At 39.8% G+C, this 17,006-nt stretch overlaps 1 protein-coding gene across 3 annotated transcripts in view; it reads right to left on the bottom strand.

Moving 5' to 3' along the window:
- The window catches only part of SYTL4 (synaptotagmin like 4), an 89,812-nt gene that overhangs the window by 18,816 nt on the left and 53,990 nt on the right, over positions 1 to 17,006 (bottom strand). For all 3 annotated transcript variants that reach the window (XM_036440015.2, XM_045582434.1, XM_045582435.1), the window contains 4 exons: positions 3,484 to 3,574; positions 3,265 to 3,368; positions 1,451 to 1,561; positions 240 to 418 (listed from right to left, as the gene is read on the bottom strand). In XM_036440015.2, coding sequence (XP_036295908.1) covers positions 240 to 418; positions 1,451 to 1,561; positions 3,265 to 3,368; positions 3,484 to 3,574 — 485 coding nt within the window. The remainder of the gene's footprint in view (positions 1 to 239; positions 419 to 1,450; positions 1,562 to 3,264; positions 3,369 to 3,483; positions 3,575 to 17,006) is intronic.

The raw sequence follows: 17,006 nt of genomic DNA, 5'->3' as shown, positions 1-17,006 counted from the left end.
TTCCATGCTCTCCATATACATATGCCATGAGGAAATTAAAAGGTCATATCAAAATCTCTTAGATATGCCATTCTTGTATTTTCCTGATCATGGTCCCTTTCCCACATCTCTCCTACCCACTCTCAGTCACACATTTTTATTCATACAGGAAGGGATAATCTCAGTTCAAGAGCTCCAAAATAGATGACAGGGTCTGAGCTCTCATTTCAGAGCATCAGTCAGATTCTAGAAACACTCACGGATTAGAGCGCTTCTTAGCTTCATCAGCATAAGCCAGCTGGTGGCACTCCTTCACATGAATGACCAAAGTCTGTGTTTTCTGTTCATACTTCAGGGAAAAGGCAATCTTGCCAGTCACAGAGATGTTCCCGAAATCACCAGCTTCACTATAGATGCTCATCATGCTGCCTATTGTACTCTGAAGATAAAGCACCCACAAACATCTGATGAAGGCATACTCTCGCATCCGCATGGCTCCCATCTTTCCTCATGATACAACCACAGTCACTGAATAAAACAAAAGTTTTCAAAGTTCCTACAACAAGCCAGTATACTAACACTCTTGTATTTAGAGTATAAGAGACATCTAATAGCACTCTTACTCATGGTTTCTATAGTTTCTCCACTTCCCTTCTTTTTACTTATTGTTAATTTTCACCTGCCTTAGAAGGTGGGCAAAGTATACGGGTAAGGTGGACATAACTTCACTTATGTTATTTGTTATATATGCTAAAACACTCGCTAGAAGGAGACAGTTATACTTAAAACAAAGTGCCTTAATTATCTGTGTGTTTCCCTTATCTATCTTATTCCTATAAAGGGCTACAGAAAAAAAGTAAATGGATCAAAATCCCACCAGAGGTAAAAATACATCTTCTCAGGTTGTATTTGTATCTCAAGAGATAAACTCTGCAAACCTGCTATTCTCTTCCTGTGTGTGAGCAGGAACAAACTCTAGTCACTCTGGTTCCTGACTCTTGTTCCTCCTAAACATCAATCTTCATACTTATGATGTAACTAGGCCTTGATTCTTTTTAACTTCATGATTATGATTACTACTATTGCTCCGTAGTCACACCCTAATGCCAATTAATCCTGCCAGGGCCATTCTCATGATACTCACTATCCTTGAATGTGAGATCTAGGTTGGGTTCTGATAAGAAATCTGATCTTGATCACTTTATGGCCTTTACTGTTCAAAAAGTTGTGATGAAGCATGTCTCTATCCCTAATTCTTACCTCTGTCTCTAGGACAGAGGCTGAGGAAGTCACCTAGCTGTGCAGTAAGCAACCACGGTCTATCTAAATGGAGGACAGGAACAAATGCATCTAGATTACCTGGAAAGAGTGACTAGAATGTTTCCCCAGGTCCTGACTCTGCTCCAAGTTGGTGCTTTCTTCCTTCCTGTTATCCAAACATGTCTATAGTCAAAGAACTAACAGAACTTACCATGGAGGAGCCACTTCTCAGGCTGCTTCTGGCTAATTTCTGACGATGCAACTTCACCAAGTGGTCAATGTCTTCTTCTTCTTCCTCTTCTTCCTCTTCCTCTTCTTCTTCCTAAAGCATTAAATATAAATTCAGAGTTAATAAAAGTAATAAATATCTCAAAGACTAGTATTCTTCCTTTATGAGAAGCCATAATTGTTGCTAAGCCCTGAGGTGTATGTGAACATGTATGTGCATATCCTTATTTTTGTCCCCCACTTCAGGTTTCAAACTATATTCCAGCTATCATTCTCAAATATCAAAGAATAAGATTAAGAATATCTCTTTCCCCCATAAAAATACTAGAGGAATCCACAGGCAGCAAAATCTCAGACATATGCCGAAGCAATTTCTTCACCAATACCACTCCTAGAGCAATGGAAACTAAAGAGAAAATAGACAAATGGGACTACATGAAAATAAAAACCTTTTGCACAGCAAAAGAAGCCATCAACAAAACAACAAGAAAGCCCACTATATGGGAGAACATATTCGCAAATGTTATCACTGATAAAAATTTAATCTCCAACATCTACAGGGAACTTATACAACTTAATAAAAGGAAGATAAATGATCCAATAGAAAATGGGCAATGGGCCTAAATAGAATCTTTTTGAAAGAAGACAGAAGGAATGCCAATAGACATATGAAAACATGCTCAATGTCACTAATTATCTGAGAAATGCAAATCAAAATGACAATGCAGTACGATCTCACACCTGTCAGAATGGCTATCATCATCAAATCAACAGACGACAAGTCCTGGTGAGGATGCAGAGAAAAAGGAACCCTCATGCACTGCTGGTGGAAATGCAGACTGGTGCAGCACTGTGGAGAATTGTATGGAGTTTCCTCAAAAAACGAAAAATGGAACTCCCATTTGACCCAGTCATCCCACTTCTAGGAATGCATCTCAAGAAGCTAGAAAAACCAATCAGAAAGGATATATGCACCCCTATGTTCATAGCAGCACAATTCATCATAGCTAAGATTTTGAAACAGCCTAAATGCCCATCAGTAGATGAGTGGATTAGAAAACTATGGTACATCTTCACAATGGAATACTATGCTGCTATAAAAAAGGAGTAATTCTTATCATTTGCAGTAGTATGAATGGACCTGGAGAGCTTTATGTTATGTGAAATAAGCCATGCAGTGAAAGAAAAATATCACATAATCTCACTCATTTATAGACAATAAAGAACATTATAACCTGATGAACAAAAAGATAGATACAGTGGCAGTAAAGCACCAAACAGACTCAAATTACAGCAGGAAGCTTGGGGAGTGTTGGGGAGGGGGGGAAAGAGGTCAACTGAAGGACTTGTATGCATGCATATAAGCAAATCAATGGACACAAGACACTGGGGGTGGAATGAGGGCATGCAACAGGGGGTAGGGGAGGCTGGGGGAAGGTCAATAGGAAAAAAAGGAAAATATATGTACTACTATATGTATTATTTTAAACAATACAATAAAAAAGAATATATCTTTCCCATTTGACTATACAACCATTTACATTTTAATAAAAAATAAGTATTTATTTGAGCACCCAACCATATATCAAAAATTATATTAGAAGATAAAGACAGTGAAGACAGTCTTTCTTTAAGCAATTCAGCAAACAGATTTACTTTAGTAATTTGGGAAAATAAAGATTCATGTTATCTTTTCCTAAATAATTAAGCAGGTTGATTGAGATTATCAGGCACTAAAATCTACTCTAGATATATAAAATTTCACGTAGTGACCATGTGAAATAAAAAGGTACTTACCATATCCACACTGAGTCCAGGGACAGATTTGCTTCTATCTCCCAAAGAGCCACATTCATGCCCCACATCTTTTGGGCGAAGATCAATCACAGACTTAGTATATTCTAAGTGGAAAACCAAAATCCCAAATCAAAAGAGACATACTATTCCCCATACTAAAAACCCATCAAGGGCACTTAGAATTTCAATCTCAAAAGGTCATGAAGGGAAGAAAGCTACCTGAAGGCCTGAAGATTTTTCTGGTGTTCTTCTTGAATATCATTTCACCTTCATTGACAGTTATCACATTTTGACCTCCAGACTGCGTTTCCTAGAAAAGAATAGGGCAAGAAAATGGAAAAGGACAGTTGTATAAGTGAAAGCATGGAATGAGAAAGGATAATGTCATAAAGAATAAGGCTTGGGGAACTGACTCAAGATGGCAGAGGAGATAGAAGTTAGACTCACCTCCTCCAAGGGCCACATCAAAATTATAACTAAATTATAGAACAATCAACCTGTATAACCATCTTAAGACTAGCTGAACAGAAGTCTTATAACTAAAGATTTATATAAGAAACTACTTCAAAACTGGTAGGAAGAGTGGAGATACAAAAAGTGCTAGTCCTGCACCCATGTGCCATGGTTGAGAATCTAGAAGGATATCTCAACTTCAGAGTTTCCTCCTGAGGAGTGAGAGATCTCAACCCCATGTCAGGCTTCTGAGACCAGGGCACCAGTACACATAACATTCTATCTAATAAAAGAGTAATATGCAAATTAACCATCACTCTGCTACACCCACCAGCCACGCCCACCAGCCAATCAGGAGCAAATATGAAAATAAACCCAACTAAGATGGCTATGGCCACAGAGAGCAGGAGGGAGGCTTAGGTTTCCCCGGCAATGGAGGAAGCCAAGCTTTCCACCTGCCCTTGCCAGCCTAGGCCTCCACTCAAGGCTACAAAGTTTCAATGATAGAAGATACATAAACCCAAACAGAAATGGCAGCAGCCACGGAGCTAGAAGAGCAGGAGGCTAGGGTTTCCCTGGGTGATGGAGGAAGCCAAGCTTTCTGCACACCCTGGCCAGCCCAGGCCTCCGCTCCAGGCTACAAAGTTTCAATTATAGAAGATACATAAATCCACACAGAAATGGCTGCCACCATGGAGCAAGCAGAAGGCTTGGCTCTGCTGCAGGCTACAAAGTTTCAATTGTAGAATATAAATAAACTCCAGATACCAGGGCCACTGCTTGGGTTGCTGGGGTGTGTGGCCAGCCTGCAAACCACCACAGGCCCCTCGCCCAGGCCACCCCACACCCTAAGGGAACCCCCATTCTGATCTAGGACATCCTTCAGGGCAAACCAGCCGGCCCCCACCCATGCACCAGGCCTCTATCCTATCTAATAAAAGAGTAATATGCAGATTGACCATCACTCCAACACACCAGATGGATGCCCCCATGTGGTCAAAGATCCTGCCCCCATGTGGACACAAGTTGGCCACCACAAGATGGCCAGCAGGGGAGGGAAGTTGGGAGGGACCAGGTCTGCAAGGGAGGGCAGTTGTGGGTGATCAGGCCAGCAGGGAAGTGCAGTTGGGAGGGACCAGGCCTGTAAGGGAGGGCAGTTGGGGGTGATCAAGCATGGAGGGGAGGACAGTTAGGGGTGACCAAGCCAGCAGAGGAGGGAAGTTGGAGGCGACCAGGCCTGCAGGAAAGGGAAGTTGGGAGGGAACCAGGGAAGTTGGAGGCGACCAGGCCTGCAGGGGAGAGCAGTTAGGGGTAAACTGGCTGGCAGGGGAGCAGTTAGGCATCAATCAGGTTGGCAGGGGAGTGGTTAGGGGTGATTAGGCTGGCAGGCAGAAGCAGTTAGGGGCAATAAGGCAAGCAGGCAGATGAGCAGTTGGGAGTCAGCAGTCCTGGATTGTGAGAGGGATGTCTAACTGCCCATTTAGGCCCTATTCCACCCACTGGGATTGGGCTTAAACGGGCAGTCAGACATTGCTCTAGGGGTCCCAGATAGGAGAGGGTGCAGGCTGGGCTGAGTGATGCCCCCCTCCCCCATGCACAAATTTCGTGCACTGTGCCTCTAGTCTGTTTTTTAAAATCAGTGGGGATTCCGACCACCCAGATGAGATGAGAGACTACTGGAAACTCAGGCACCTTCTGAAAAAAAAAGCATTGTACAAAATCTCACTTGTAGGCACTCAACCTGAGCTCCAATGGATGGATGGCAACTCATAGGATGCCTACATCATGCAGTGAGAAATTGAGTTGTGTGGCTTCAGGGACAGGGCTAGAGGGAAAACCACCAATATCCCTGTGTTAAGTTCCTCTCCCACACTGCACACAGATGTCATTTGATCCTGGTTCAAGCACTCCCCTCCATATGGCATTAGCCAGGAGAGAGCTATGCAAACCCCACCCTGCCAACTTCCTTAGGCACCACCCTGCCTAGCTTGCACTCATGTGTGGGCTTTACTAGCAGCAACCAGTCTGAGTCTGCATTAGTCTTTCTAAAAAAAAAAAAAAAAAAAAAAAAAAAAAAAAAAAAAAAAACTCTCAAGGAATTCAGGGCAATCTCAGGAAGTGCAGGAAACACACAGGGAGATACTGAGTTGTGTGGCTTTAGGGCTAGGGCCAACCTTCAGCTTCTCCCTCCACCACCACCACATGCCTTACTGGTACTACTGTTGCTGTGTTGGGTCCCCAAACCCCCACCTCAGCATCATCCTGAAGAACTATGTTATCCCAACCCTGCCAAATCCCGGAAACCTCACCCAACCAGGTTCACAAAAGGTTGTGGGATCTGCTGGTGGCAACCAGCCTGAACCTTCATTAGAGTCTTCCTTCAAAAACTTTTGAGGAATTCCAGGCAAGCTTGGGGGTTCCAGAGGTACACAGGAAACTCACCTCAACATAATAAAGACCATATATGACAAACCCACAACCAACATCATACTCAATGAGTAAAAACTAAGACCATTTCCCCTAAGAACAGGAACAAGACAAGGATGCCCACTTTCACCACTCCTGTTCAACATAGTACTGGAAGTATTAGCCATTGCGATTAGACAAGAAGAAGAAATAAAAGGCATCCAAATTGGAAAAGAAGTAAAACTGTCCTTTTCCACAGATGACATGATATTATATAGAGAGAACCTTAAGATTCCATCAGAATAACTACAAGAACTGATAAATGAATTCAGTAAAGTAGTAGGATACAAAATAAATATTGAAGAGTTGGTTGCATTTTTACATCAAAAATTAAATATCAGAAAGGGAAACATAGAAAACAATACCATTTATAATTACATCAAAAAATAAAATACCAAGGAGAAACCAAGATGGCAGTATAGGTAAATACCTATACTGCTACCTCGCACAACAATTTCAAAACTGCAACTGGAAGACAGAATGGACATCATTCAAAACAACCAGAAAGCTGGCTGAATGGAAATTCTACAACTAGAAGGAAAGATAACAGGACACTGAGACCCAGAGGAGCTGTGGAGGACAGGTGCGGAGACCCGCATGTGTGGAAAGGGAGGGTGGTTGAATATGCAGCTGGCTTACTCGTGCTCAGAGAGGGCAGGCAGCAAGTGTGCGGCTAGATTTCTCGTTCAGGAGGAAAACAAAACCTCGGGACTGCATTGAAATCCAGTTCCGGGTGAGACTTTGAATACCAAGACTCATTCAGGGAGAAACTGGACTATCTGGCAGCAGGCAAAACTCAGGGCAGCTTTCTCTCAGAGGTGTATACAGCCATTGCCACAGGACACTGAGACATAGGGGCCTCGTAGGGTGAGGCTGATGAGAAACCAAGTCTGTCTGCTCCACCCTGAGACTCCACCCCATCCAAGCTGAGAAGCTCTCCCAGCAAAGACACAGCTGATCCTCACAGCCAATTGGCCTGAAGGTCAACTCCCCCAGTAATAAAAACAACAATCTAGGCTTAACTACAACAAGACTGCACATATAGTCCACAAAGGGACACACCAAGAGTGTCCACCTCAGTTACTGGGGAGGTTGAGCCACTGGGCCCTGCTAAGACACCTAGCACCCAAAGCCACTCCATCAACTCAGGGAAGCAGCCAAAATGTGGAGACAAAGAGACACACAAATGAAGGAAATGGAGGAAAGCAAACAACTGGATATAGAGTTCAAAACCATGGTTATAAGGTTTTTCAAGAATTTCCTAGAAAAGGCCGGGACCGGTTTGGCTCAATGGATAGAGCATCGGCTTGGGGACTGAAGGGCCCCGGGTTTGATTCCGGTCAAGGGCATGTACCTTGGTTGCGGGCATATCCCCAGTAGGGAGTGTGCAAGAGGCAGCTGATCAATGACTCTCTCTCATTGTTGTTTCTAACTCTCTCTCTCCCTTCCTCTCTGTACAAAAATAAATAAAATATATATTTTTTTTAAAAAAAGAAGAACTTCCTATAATAGACCAATAAATTTAATGAGATCCTTGAGGATATGAAAAAGGATCAACTAGAAATTAAGCATACACTGACTGAAATAAAAAAATATTATACAGAGACCTAAAAGCAGACTAGAGGATCCCAAGAATCAAGTCAAAGATTTGGAATACAAAGAAGCAAAAAACACTCAACCAGAAAAGAAAAAAGAAAAAAGAATTCAAAATATGAAGATAGTGTAAGGAGCCTCTGGGACAATTTCAAGCGTACCAACATCAGAATTATGGGGGTCCCAGAAGAAGAGAGAGAGCAAGATACTGAAAACCTATTTGAAGAAATAGTGACTGAAAACTACCCCCACCTGGTGAAAGAAATAGACATAGAAGTCCAGGAAGTTCACAGAACCCCAAACAAAAGGAATCCAAAGAGGAACACACCAAGATACATCATAAATAAAATGCCAAGAGCAAAAGACAAAGAGAATTTTAAATGCAGCAAGAGAAAAAAAGTTAGTTACCTACAAGGGAGCACCCATACTATTGTCAGCTGATATCTCAACAGAAACTATGCAGGCCAGAAGGGAGTGGCAAAAAATATTCAAAGTGATGAATAGCAAGAAACTACAAGCAATATTACTTTATCCAGCAAAGCTAGCATTCAGAATTGAAGGTCAGATAAAGAGCTTCACAGATAAGAAAAAGCTAAAGGAGTTCATCACCACCAAACCAGAATTATATGAAATACTGAAAGATATCATTTAAGAAGAGGAGGAAGAAGAAAAAGATAAAGATAAAAATAATGGACAACAAATACGTATCTACAAACAAGTGAATCTAAAAACCAAAAGAATAAAAAATCTGATGAACAGAATAAACTGGTGAATATAATAGAATCAGGGGTATAGAAAAGGAGTGGACTGACAATTCTTGGGTGAAAAGGGGAGTGTGGGGTGCAGGAAGAAGATGGACAAAAAGCATACACCTATGAATGAGGACAGTGGGGAGGAGGTAAGGGCAAAGGGTGGGGTAGGAACATGGTGTAGGGGAGCTATGGGGGGGGGGGGGAAAGAAGAACAATTGTAATAATCTGAGCAATAAAGATTTATTAAATTAAAAAATAAAAAATGAAATACCTAGGAATTAATCTAACCAAAGAGATAAAAGACCTGTACTCAGAAAATTATAAAACACTAAAGAAATAAATTGAAAACATACAATTAAATGAATTATATGCCATACTCAGGAAGAATTAATATTAAAATATCTGTATTACCTAAATCAATCTATAGTTTCAATGCAATTATTATCAAAATAACAATGGTACATTTCACAGAACTAAAACAAATAATTCAACAATTTCTATGGAACCATAAAAGACCCTAATAGCCTCAGCAATCTTGAGAAAGCAAAACAAATTTGGACCTATCAAACTATCTGATATAAAGCATTACCTCAAGGTCATAGTAATCAAACCAACATAGGCCTGGTTTAAAAACACACACCAGGCGGAGCTTGAAGATGGCGACTGAACAGTCGGACTTGTTCTGACTCTGGTCCCAGAACAGACAAAAGTAGCGTCTGAGCAGCTCAGGGAATGTTGATTGGCAGCTGAGGGGCAGCGGAGTTCTCAAGGAAGGTAGGGAGCTGTCCGCTGGACAGGATTTCCTGGCCTGGTGGCCAGCACTGCCTCGGCAGCAGCGGAGGTGGCGGCGAGCTGAGGGCTGCGGCTCGGGGGCTCCGCCACCTTACCAGGAAAGAAGTAGCTTCTCTGAGGCCTGGAAAACCCCAGCGGAGAGGTCCATCGAGCCGCTGAGAAGCCCAAATCGGCGCAGACACGTGGATTCAAGGGAACTCTTCGGTCACCCATGGAAAGGTCAGAGTTTGCGGGGAAAGCCTAAGGGTTCCTGGTCCCGCCATGCAGGCAGCCATAGCCGGAGCTCCGGCGAGGCCCCGCCTCCACTGTAGAGGGGAGTGCCCGCTGAGGTGAACCCAAAGAAGGCTGCAGCAACACCTAGTGCTGGGTTTGATGTAAGCTTCCCCAGAAGCGGGATTTAAAAAAAAAAAAAAACGCCAGGGGACACGAGACAGAGTGTTAAGAATCGCGACTGTCCCACCAAGGGCGGAACATCTGGACACCTTGGCGCCTGATCCCCTTCACCCCCTAGCTTCGGAATACTAGGGAAGGACTGCCCAATTGGGCATATCCTGGAAATTGCAGGGGGAAATTGCCTTCCTGGAAACAAGGGATTGGAGCCAGAAGAGATAGTCTGGGAGCCAGCTGGCACCCTGACAGCTAGAGCCATAGAGAAAGAAGGACAGAGCAACCCAAAAGACTGGGAGGTCAAACCGGAAACACTGACACCTAAGAGCTGAATTACAAACCGCCCTTTTTTTCTTTTCTTTTCTTTTTTCTTTTAATTAATCAAAAATAAATGGACACTAATAACTAAGATATAGCCTACTTAAAATTAAGGATTACCTTACAAAACTGAGGTGCAGTGGAATGCTGGGAACTGCAAGACTGTCTGGTCCAAGAATCAGGAGTGCCAAATACATTAACTGAGGAAGTGAATGACCACTACTGGACATTTTTATGCTAATTTTACTATTCTTTATTTTATTTTCATTTTTTACATCTTTTATTTAATTTTCATTTTTTCATATCTTTTACTTAAGAAATAATTTTTTTTCTTTTTTCCTTACTTGATTTTACCTTTTCAATTATTACATTTTTCAATCTCTATCATCATTATTACTACTGCTATTTTGCAATTTTTGTTTCTTTTTTTTCTTTTTTCTTTTTTTTCTTTTTTTTTCTTTCTTCTCCAGTACCTATTTTATTTTTTCTTTATTTTACATTGGGAGTAACCTTCATTCTATTTTAATCTCTACTATAGCATCATTCAACCCTATCTCAATTCAACCTTTACACCATCACTCTCTTACTAAACTTTACCCTTTAGTCTACAGTTTATCCTATCCCTTTCCAGCTTTAGTTTTTCCTCTACTCTTTCTGTATACCCCCTGCTAAAGCTCTCACTATACTTATAGACCTAAGTTCCAACCCCTGATCCAAGTGTATAAATATCAATCTCTGCACTATATTATCTAGTTAAAAAAAACAAAACTGTTCTCCCCTCTATCCTTTTTGCATTGTTTGTGTTAAGGTTGATTATTGTGAATTTTTATGCTTTTTAGTGAAATTGTTATGCTTATTCCTGCATTGTTATTGTTGCATTGTATTTTTTTTAAATCCCGTTTTTGTTTGTTTCTTTTACTTCTGTATATCATAGCCTTACTTAATAATAGTGGATATTGTAGTGTGTATTAATCTCCAAGTATTGTTATTGGCATTGGCTGGGTTCAGAGGCTGTTCTATGGCAATTTTCTCCACATATATTGTATATAGTTTGTTTCCCATTTCTCTTTTAGTTTGCTTCTTCTCTCTCTCTCTCTCTCTCTCTCTCTTCTTTTTTCCCCTGTTTTCCAACTTCATTTTGTCATTACTTTTTTTCTTCTTTTTCTATCTCTTTATCCCTCTTTTTTTATTTACTTAATTTTTTTTAATTTTAATTTTAATTTTTTTTTTAAATTTCTCTTTATTTTATTTTTACCTTTCTTCCATCTCTCCTATCCCCTAAGTTGCCTTTCTCTAGTGGTCACCTTTATTAGAGGTTATTAATATTGTAAATATATTCCGGTTAAGTGCCTCTTGTGTTGTACCTGGTATTGTTGTATTTTGTACCTTTAAATCAATGCAGGAGAAGGAACACCACATAACCAGACATCCTGAAAAGAGAGGCCATGGGGAGACAAAAACATAGTCCGCACGTGAAAGAAAAGCAGGCATCACCAGAAAAGGAAGTAAACGAGTCAGAGGCAAGCAGCCTACCAGAGCAAGAATTCAGAGTAATGATCATAGGATGGCTAAAAAGAATGGAAGTGAAATTTGACAATAGCCAAGAAGAAATGAGGAAGAACCATGAGGAACTGAAGAAGAGCCATGAGGAACTGAAGAAGAACCAAGAAGAAATGAAAAATGACATCGCTACCATGAAGAACTCAATAGAAAGCATCAAGAGTAGACTAGATGAAGCAGAGGACCGCATCAGTGAGCTAGAAGATAAGATGGAAAAAATACCCAAGTACAGCAGCTTCTAGAAAAAAAGATTAAAAAGTAGGAGGAGAGCCTATGGGAGCTTTGGGACAATACAAAACAAAATAATATTCGAATAATAGGGGTTCCAGAAGGAAAGGAAACTGAGGTAGACATGGAAAAAGTATTTCAAGAAATAATGACAGAAAACTTTCCTGAAATAGAGAAGAAAAAAATCACACAAATCCAAGATGCTCGCAGAGTCCCAAGCAAAATGAATCCCAGAAGACAGTCTCCAAGGAACATTATAATTAAATTGGCAAACAACATCGACAAAGTAAGAATCTTAAAAGCAGCCAGAGAGAGACAGAAAGTTACCTACAAAGGAACCCCCATCAGAATAGCAACTGATTTCTCAACAGAAACTTATCAGGCCAGAAGGTAATGGGATGAAATATACAAAGTCACACAAAGTAAGGGTCTGAATCCAAGAATACTGTACCCAGCAAGGCTATCAATCAAGATTGAAGGGGAAATCAGGAGCTTCACAGACAAAAAAAGACTGAAGGAATTTATCTCCACCAAACCAGCAATGCAAGAAATGCTAAAGAGTCTACTGTAAAAATAAAGAAATAAGAAGTGAAGAAGGAACACGGGTATAGAATAATAATGGCGTCAAATGAGTACCTATCAATAATAACCTTAAATGTAAATGGATTAAATGCTCCAATCAAAAGACATAGGGTAACAGATTGGATAAGAAAACAAGACCCATACATCTGTTGTCTACAAGAAAACCACCTCAGAAAAAAGAGATGCACACAGACTGAGGGTGAAGGGATGGAAAAAAGTTTTCCAGGCAAATGGAAATGAAAAAAAAGCTGGGGTAGCAATACTTATATCTGACAAATTAGATCTCAGAGTGAAGGACATAATAAGAGATAATGAAGGCCACTTCATAATACTAAAGGGAACAATCCAACAAGAAGAAATAACCCTGGTAAATATATATGCACCCAATACAGTAGCAACCAAATACATTAAAAAAACTGCTGGAGGACATTAAGAGAGAGATTAATAGCAATACAATCATAGTAGGAGATTTTAATACCCCACTGTCACCCTTCGACAAATCATCTAAACAAAAAATTGCAAAGAAATATCAATCCTAAATGACTCACTAGACCAGATGGAATTAATTGACATGTTCAGAACACTGCACCCCAAAGCCACAGAATATACATTCTTCTCAAGTGCACATGGGACATTCTCAAAGATAGACCACATTTTGGCACATAGGCAAAGTCTCTTCAAATTCAAGAAGACAGAAATCATATCAACTATCTTCTCAGACCATAATGGCATAAAACTGGAAATTAACTACAATAAAAATAATCCAAAGAAATCAAACACATGGAGACTAAACAGCATGCTATTAAACAAGGATTGGGTTACCAGAGAAATCAAGGAAGAAATTAAAAACATCCTGGAAACAAATGACAATGAAAACACAACAATCCAAAATCTATGGGACACAGCAAAAGCAGTTTTAAGAGAGAAGTTCATATCCTTACAAGCCTATTGCAAAAAACTAGAAAAAAGAGTAACAGATGATCTAACTCTACAACTCAAAGAGTTAGAAAAGGAGCAACAAGAAAAGCCCAGTGTAAGCAGAAGGAAGGAAATAACAAAAATCAGAGCACAGATAAACGACATAGAGACCAAAAAAAAACAATACATAAGATCAACAAAACCAAGAGCTGGTTCTTTGAAAGAATAAAAAAGATAGATGGACCTCTAGCCAGGCTAACCAAGAAACAAAGAGAGAGGACCCAAATAAACAAAATCAGAAATGAAAGAGGTGAAATAACAACAGACCCCACCGAAATACAACAGATTGTTACAAAATACTACGAAAAACTCTATGCCAACAAACTGAACAACCTGGAGGAAATGGACATATTCCTAGAAAAAAAACAAACTTCCAAAACTCAATCAGGAAGAATCTAAAAATCTCAATAGACCAGTGTCTTGGGAAGAAATTGAAACAGTCATCAAAAAGCTTCCAGCAAACAAAAGGCCAGGGCCAGATGGCTTCATAGGAGAGTTTTACCAAACATTCAAGGAAGAACTAAAACCTATACTCCTCAGACTATTCAAAAAAATCCAAGAGGAAGGAACACTTCCAAACTCCTTCTATGAAGCCAGCATCACCCTAATACCAAAACCAGATAAAGACAACTCAATGAAAGAGAATTACAGGCCAATATCCCTCATGAACATAGATGCCAAAATCCTCAACAAAATTCTAGCAAATCGTCTCCAGAAGAACATCACAAAGATCGTAAACCATGACCAAGTAGGATTTATTCCAGGAATGCAAGGATGGTACAATATCCGCAAATCAATAAATGTGATACATCACATAAACAAATTGAAAGATAAAAATCATATAGTCATATCAACTGATGCAGAAAAAGCATTTGATAAAATCCAACACCCTTTCCTGATAAAAACTCTTAACAAGGTGGGAGTACAAGGATCATACCTCAAAATAATAAAAGCCATATATGATAAACCCATGGCCAACATTATACTCAATGGGCAAAAACTAAAACCATTCCCTCTAAGAACAGGAACAAGACAGGGATGCCCACTCTCGCCACTCCTATTTGACATAGTACTGGAAGTACTAGCCATTGCAATTAGACAAGAGGAGGAAATAAAAGGCATCCAAATTGGAAAAGAAGAAGTAAAGTTATCCTTATTTGCAGATGACATGATATTGTACATAAAAAAACCAAAAGACTCCATTAAAAAACTAATTGACTTAATAAATGAATTTGGCAATGTAGCAGGATACAAAATTAATGCCAAGAAATCCATGGCATTTCTATACACCAACAGTGAAACTACAGAAACAGAGACTAAAAAAAGCAATTCCATTTACCATCGCACCAAAAAAATTAAGATACCTAGGAATAAATTTAACTAAGGAAGTAAAGGACCTATATGCAGAAAACTACACGACACTGAATAAAGAGATAGAGGAAGATGTAAGGAGATGGAAGAACGTACCATATTCATGGATTGGTAGAATCAACATCATCAAAATGTCCATACTTCCTAAAGCAATCTATAGGTTCAATGCACTCCCCATTAAAATACCAACGGCATATTTCACTGACCTAGAAAGAACTCTCCAAAAGTTCATTTGGAACAATAAAAGACCCCGAATAGCCACAGCAATCCTGAGAAAGAAGGGTAAAGTAGGAGGGATCTCAATACCAGACTTCAAACTGTATTACAAAGCCACTGTTCTCAAAACAGCCTGGTACTGGCACAAGAACAGACATATAGATCAATGGAATAGAATTGAGAACCCAGATATCAACCCAAATCACTATGCTCAATTAATATTTGACAAAGGAGGCACGAATATTCAATGGACTCAAGACAGTTTCTTCAATAAATAGTGTTGGGAAAATTGGGCAGACACATGCAAAAGAATGAAACTAGATCACCAACTTACACCATACACAAAAATAAACTCAAAATGGATGCAGGACTTAAACATCAGACGGGAAACCATAAAAATACTAGAAGCATCCACAGGCAGCAAAATCTCAGACGTATGCCAAAAGAACTTCTTCACTGATACTGCCCCTAGGGCAATGGAAGCTAAAGAGAAAATAAACAAATGGGACTACATCAAAATAAAAAGCTTTTTTACAGCAAAAGAAACCATCAACAAAACAACAAGAAAGCCCACTGTGTGGGAGAACATATTTGCTAATAACACCACTGATAAAGGTTTAATCTCCAACATCTACAGACAGCTGATACAACTAAATAAAAGGAAGGTGAATGATCCAATTAAGAAATGGGCAATGGATCTAAATAGAATATTTTCAAAAGAAGACAGAAGGAAGGCCAAAAGGCACATGAAAACATGCTCAAAGTCACTAATTATCCGAGAGATGCAAATCAAAACAACAATGCGGTACCATCTCACACCTGTCAGAATGGCCAACATCAACAAATCAACAAACGACAAGTGTTGGCGAGGTTGCGGAGAAAAAGGAACCCTCGTGCACTGCTGGTGGGTGCAACCACTGTGGAGAACAGTGTGGAATTTCCTCAAAAAACTGAAAATGGAACTCCCATTTGATCCAGTAATCCCACTCCTAGGAATATATCCCAAGAAACTAGAAACACCAATCAGAAAGGATATATGCACCCCTATGTTCATAGCACCATAATCTACAATAGCCAGAATTTGGAAACAGCCTAGGTGCCCGTCAGCAGATGATTGGATCCAAAAACTATGGTACATCTACACAATGGAATACTATGCTGCCATAAAAAAGAAGGAATTCTCATCATTTGCAGCAACCTGGATGGAATTGGAGAACATCATGCTGAGTGAAATAAGCCAATCAATGAAAGAGAAACACCACATGACCTCACTCATTTGTGGATAATAAAGATCATTATAAACTGATGAACCAAAAGATAGATACAGAGACAGTAAAGCAACAAGCAGATTGTCAAATTTCAGCGGGGAAGGGAGGAGGAACTGGGGGAGATAATAGATCAACTGAAGGACTTGTATACACGCATATAAGTACAACCAATGGACATAAAGCTCTGGGGAGGGAGGGGATGTGTGGGAAGGAGGGAGGGGGGAAAATCAATAAAATATGTAAAAATAAATTAATTAATTAATTAATTAAAAAAAATAAAAAATAAAAACACACACCAATGGAATAGAATAGAGAGCCCAGAAATAAAATCACAACTATTAGGTCTAGTAATAATTAATGTCGTTTTCTAATACTTTTTTAAATCGAATTTATTTAAACAATACAACAAAATTTATTCAACAATATAGTTGCCGTTGTTTTCTACAACTTGTGCCCAACGCTCAGGAAGCATTTTAATCCCTCTATTGTAAAATTCTTGTGATTTTGATGCAAAAAATTCGGTCAATGCATTTTTGAGGCATTCTTCATTATTAAATTTTTTTCCAAGAAGACAGTTTTGCAAAGAACGAAACAAATGGTAATCGGAAGGGGCAATATCAGGAGAATATGCAGGTTGAGGGAGAACTTCCCATTCCAACTGGCGCAGTTTTTCAGCAGTGATTCTTGCAGTATGCTGTCGTGCGTTATCATGGTGAAGAATTACGCCCTTCCGATTAATCAGCGCGGGTTCTTTTTCTCTTAAAGCTTGGGCTAACCT

Source organism: Pipistrellus kuhlii, unplaced genomic scaffold, assembly GCF_014108245.1.
Source record: "Pipistrellus kuhlii isolate mPipKuh1 unplaced genomic scaffold, mPipKuh1.p scaffold_m20_p_16, whole genome shotgun sequence".
NCBI classification, from domain to species: domain Eukaryota; kingdom Metazoa; phylum Chordata; class Mammalia; order Chiroptera; family Vespertilionidae; genus Pipistrellus; species Pipistrellus kuhlii.
This window is presented reverse-complemented; position numbering and strand designations above follow the sequence as displayed.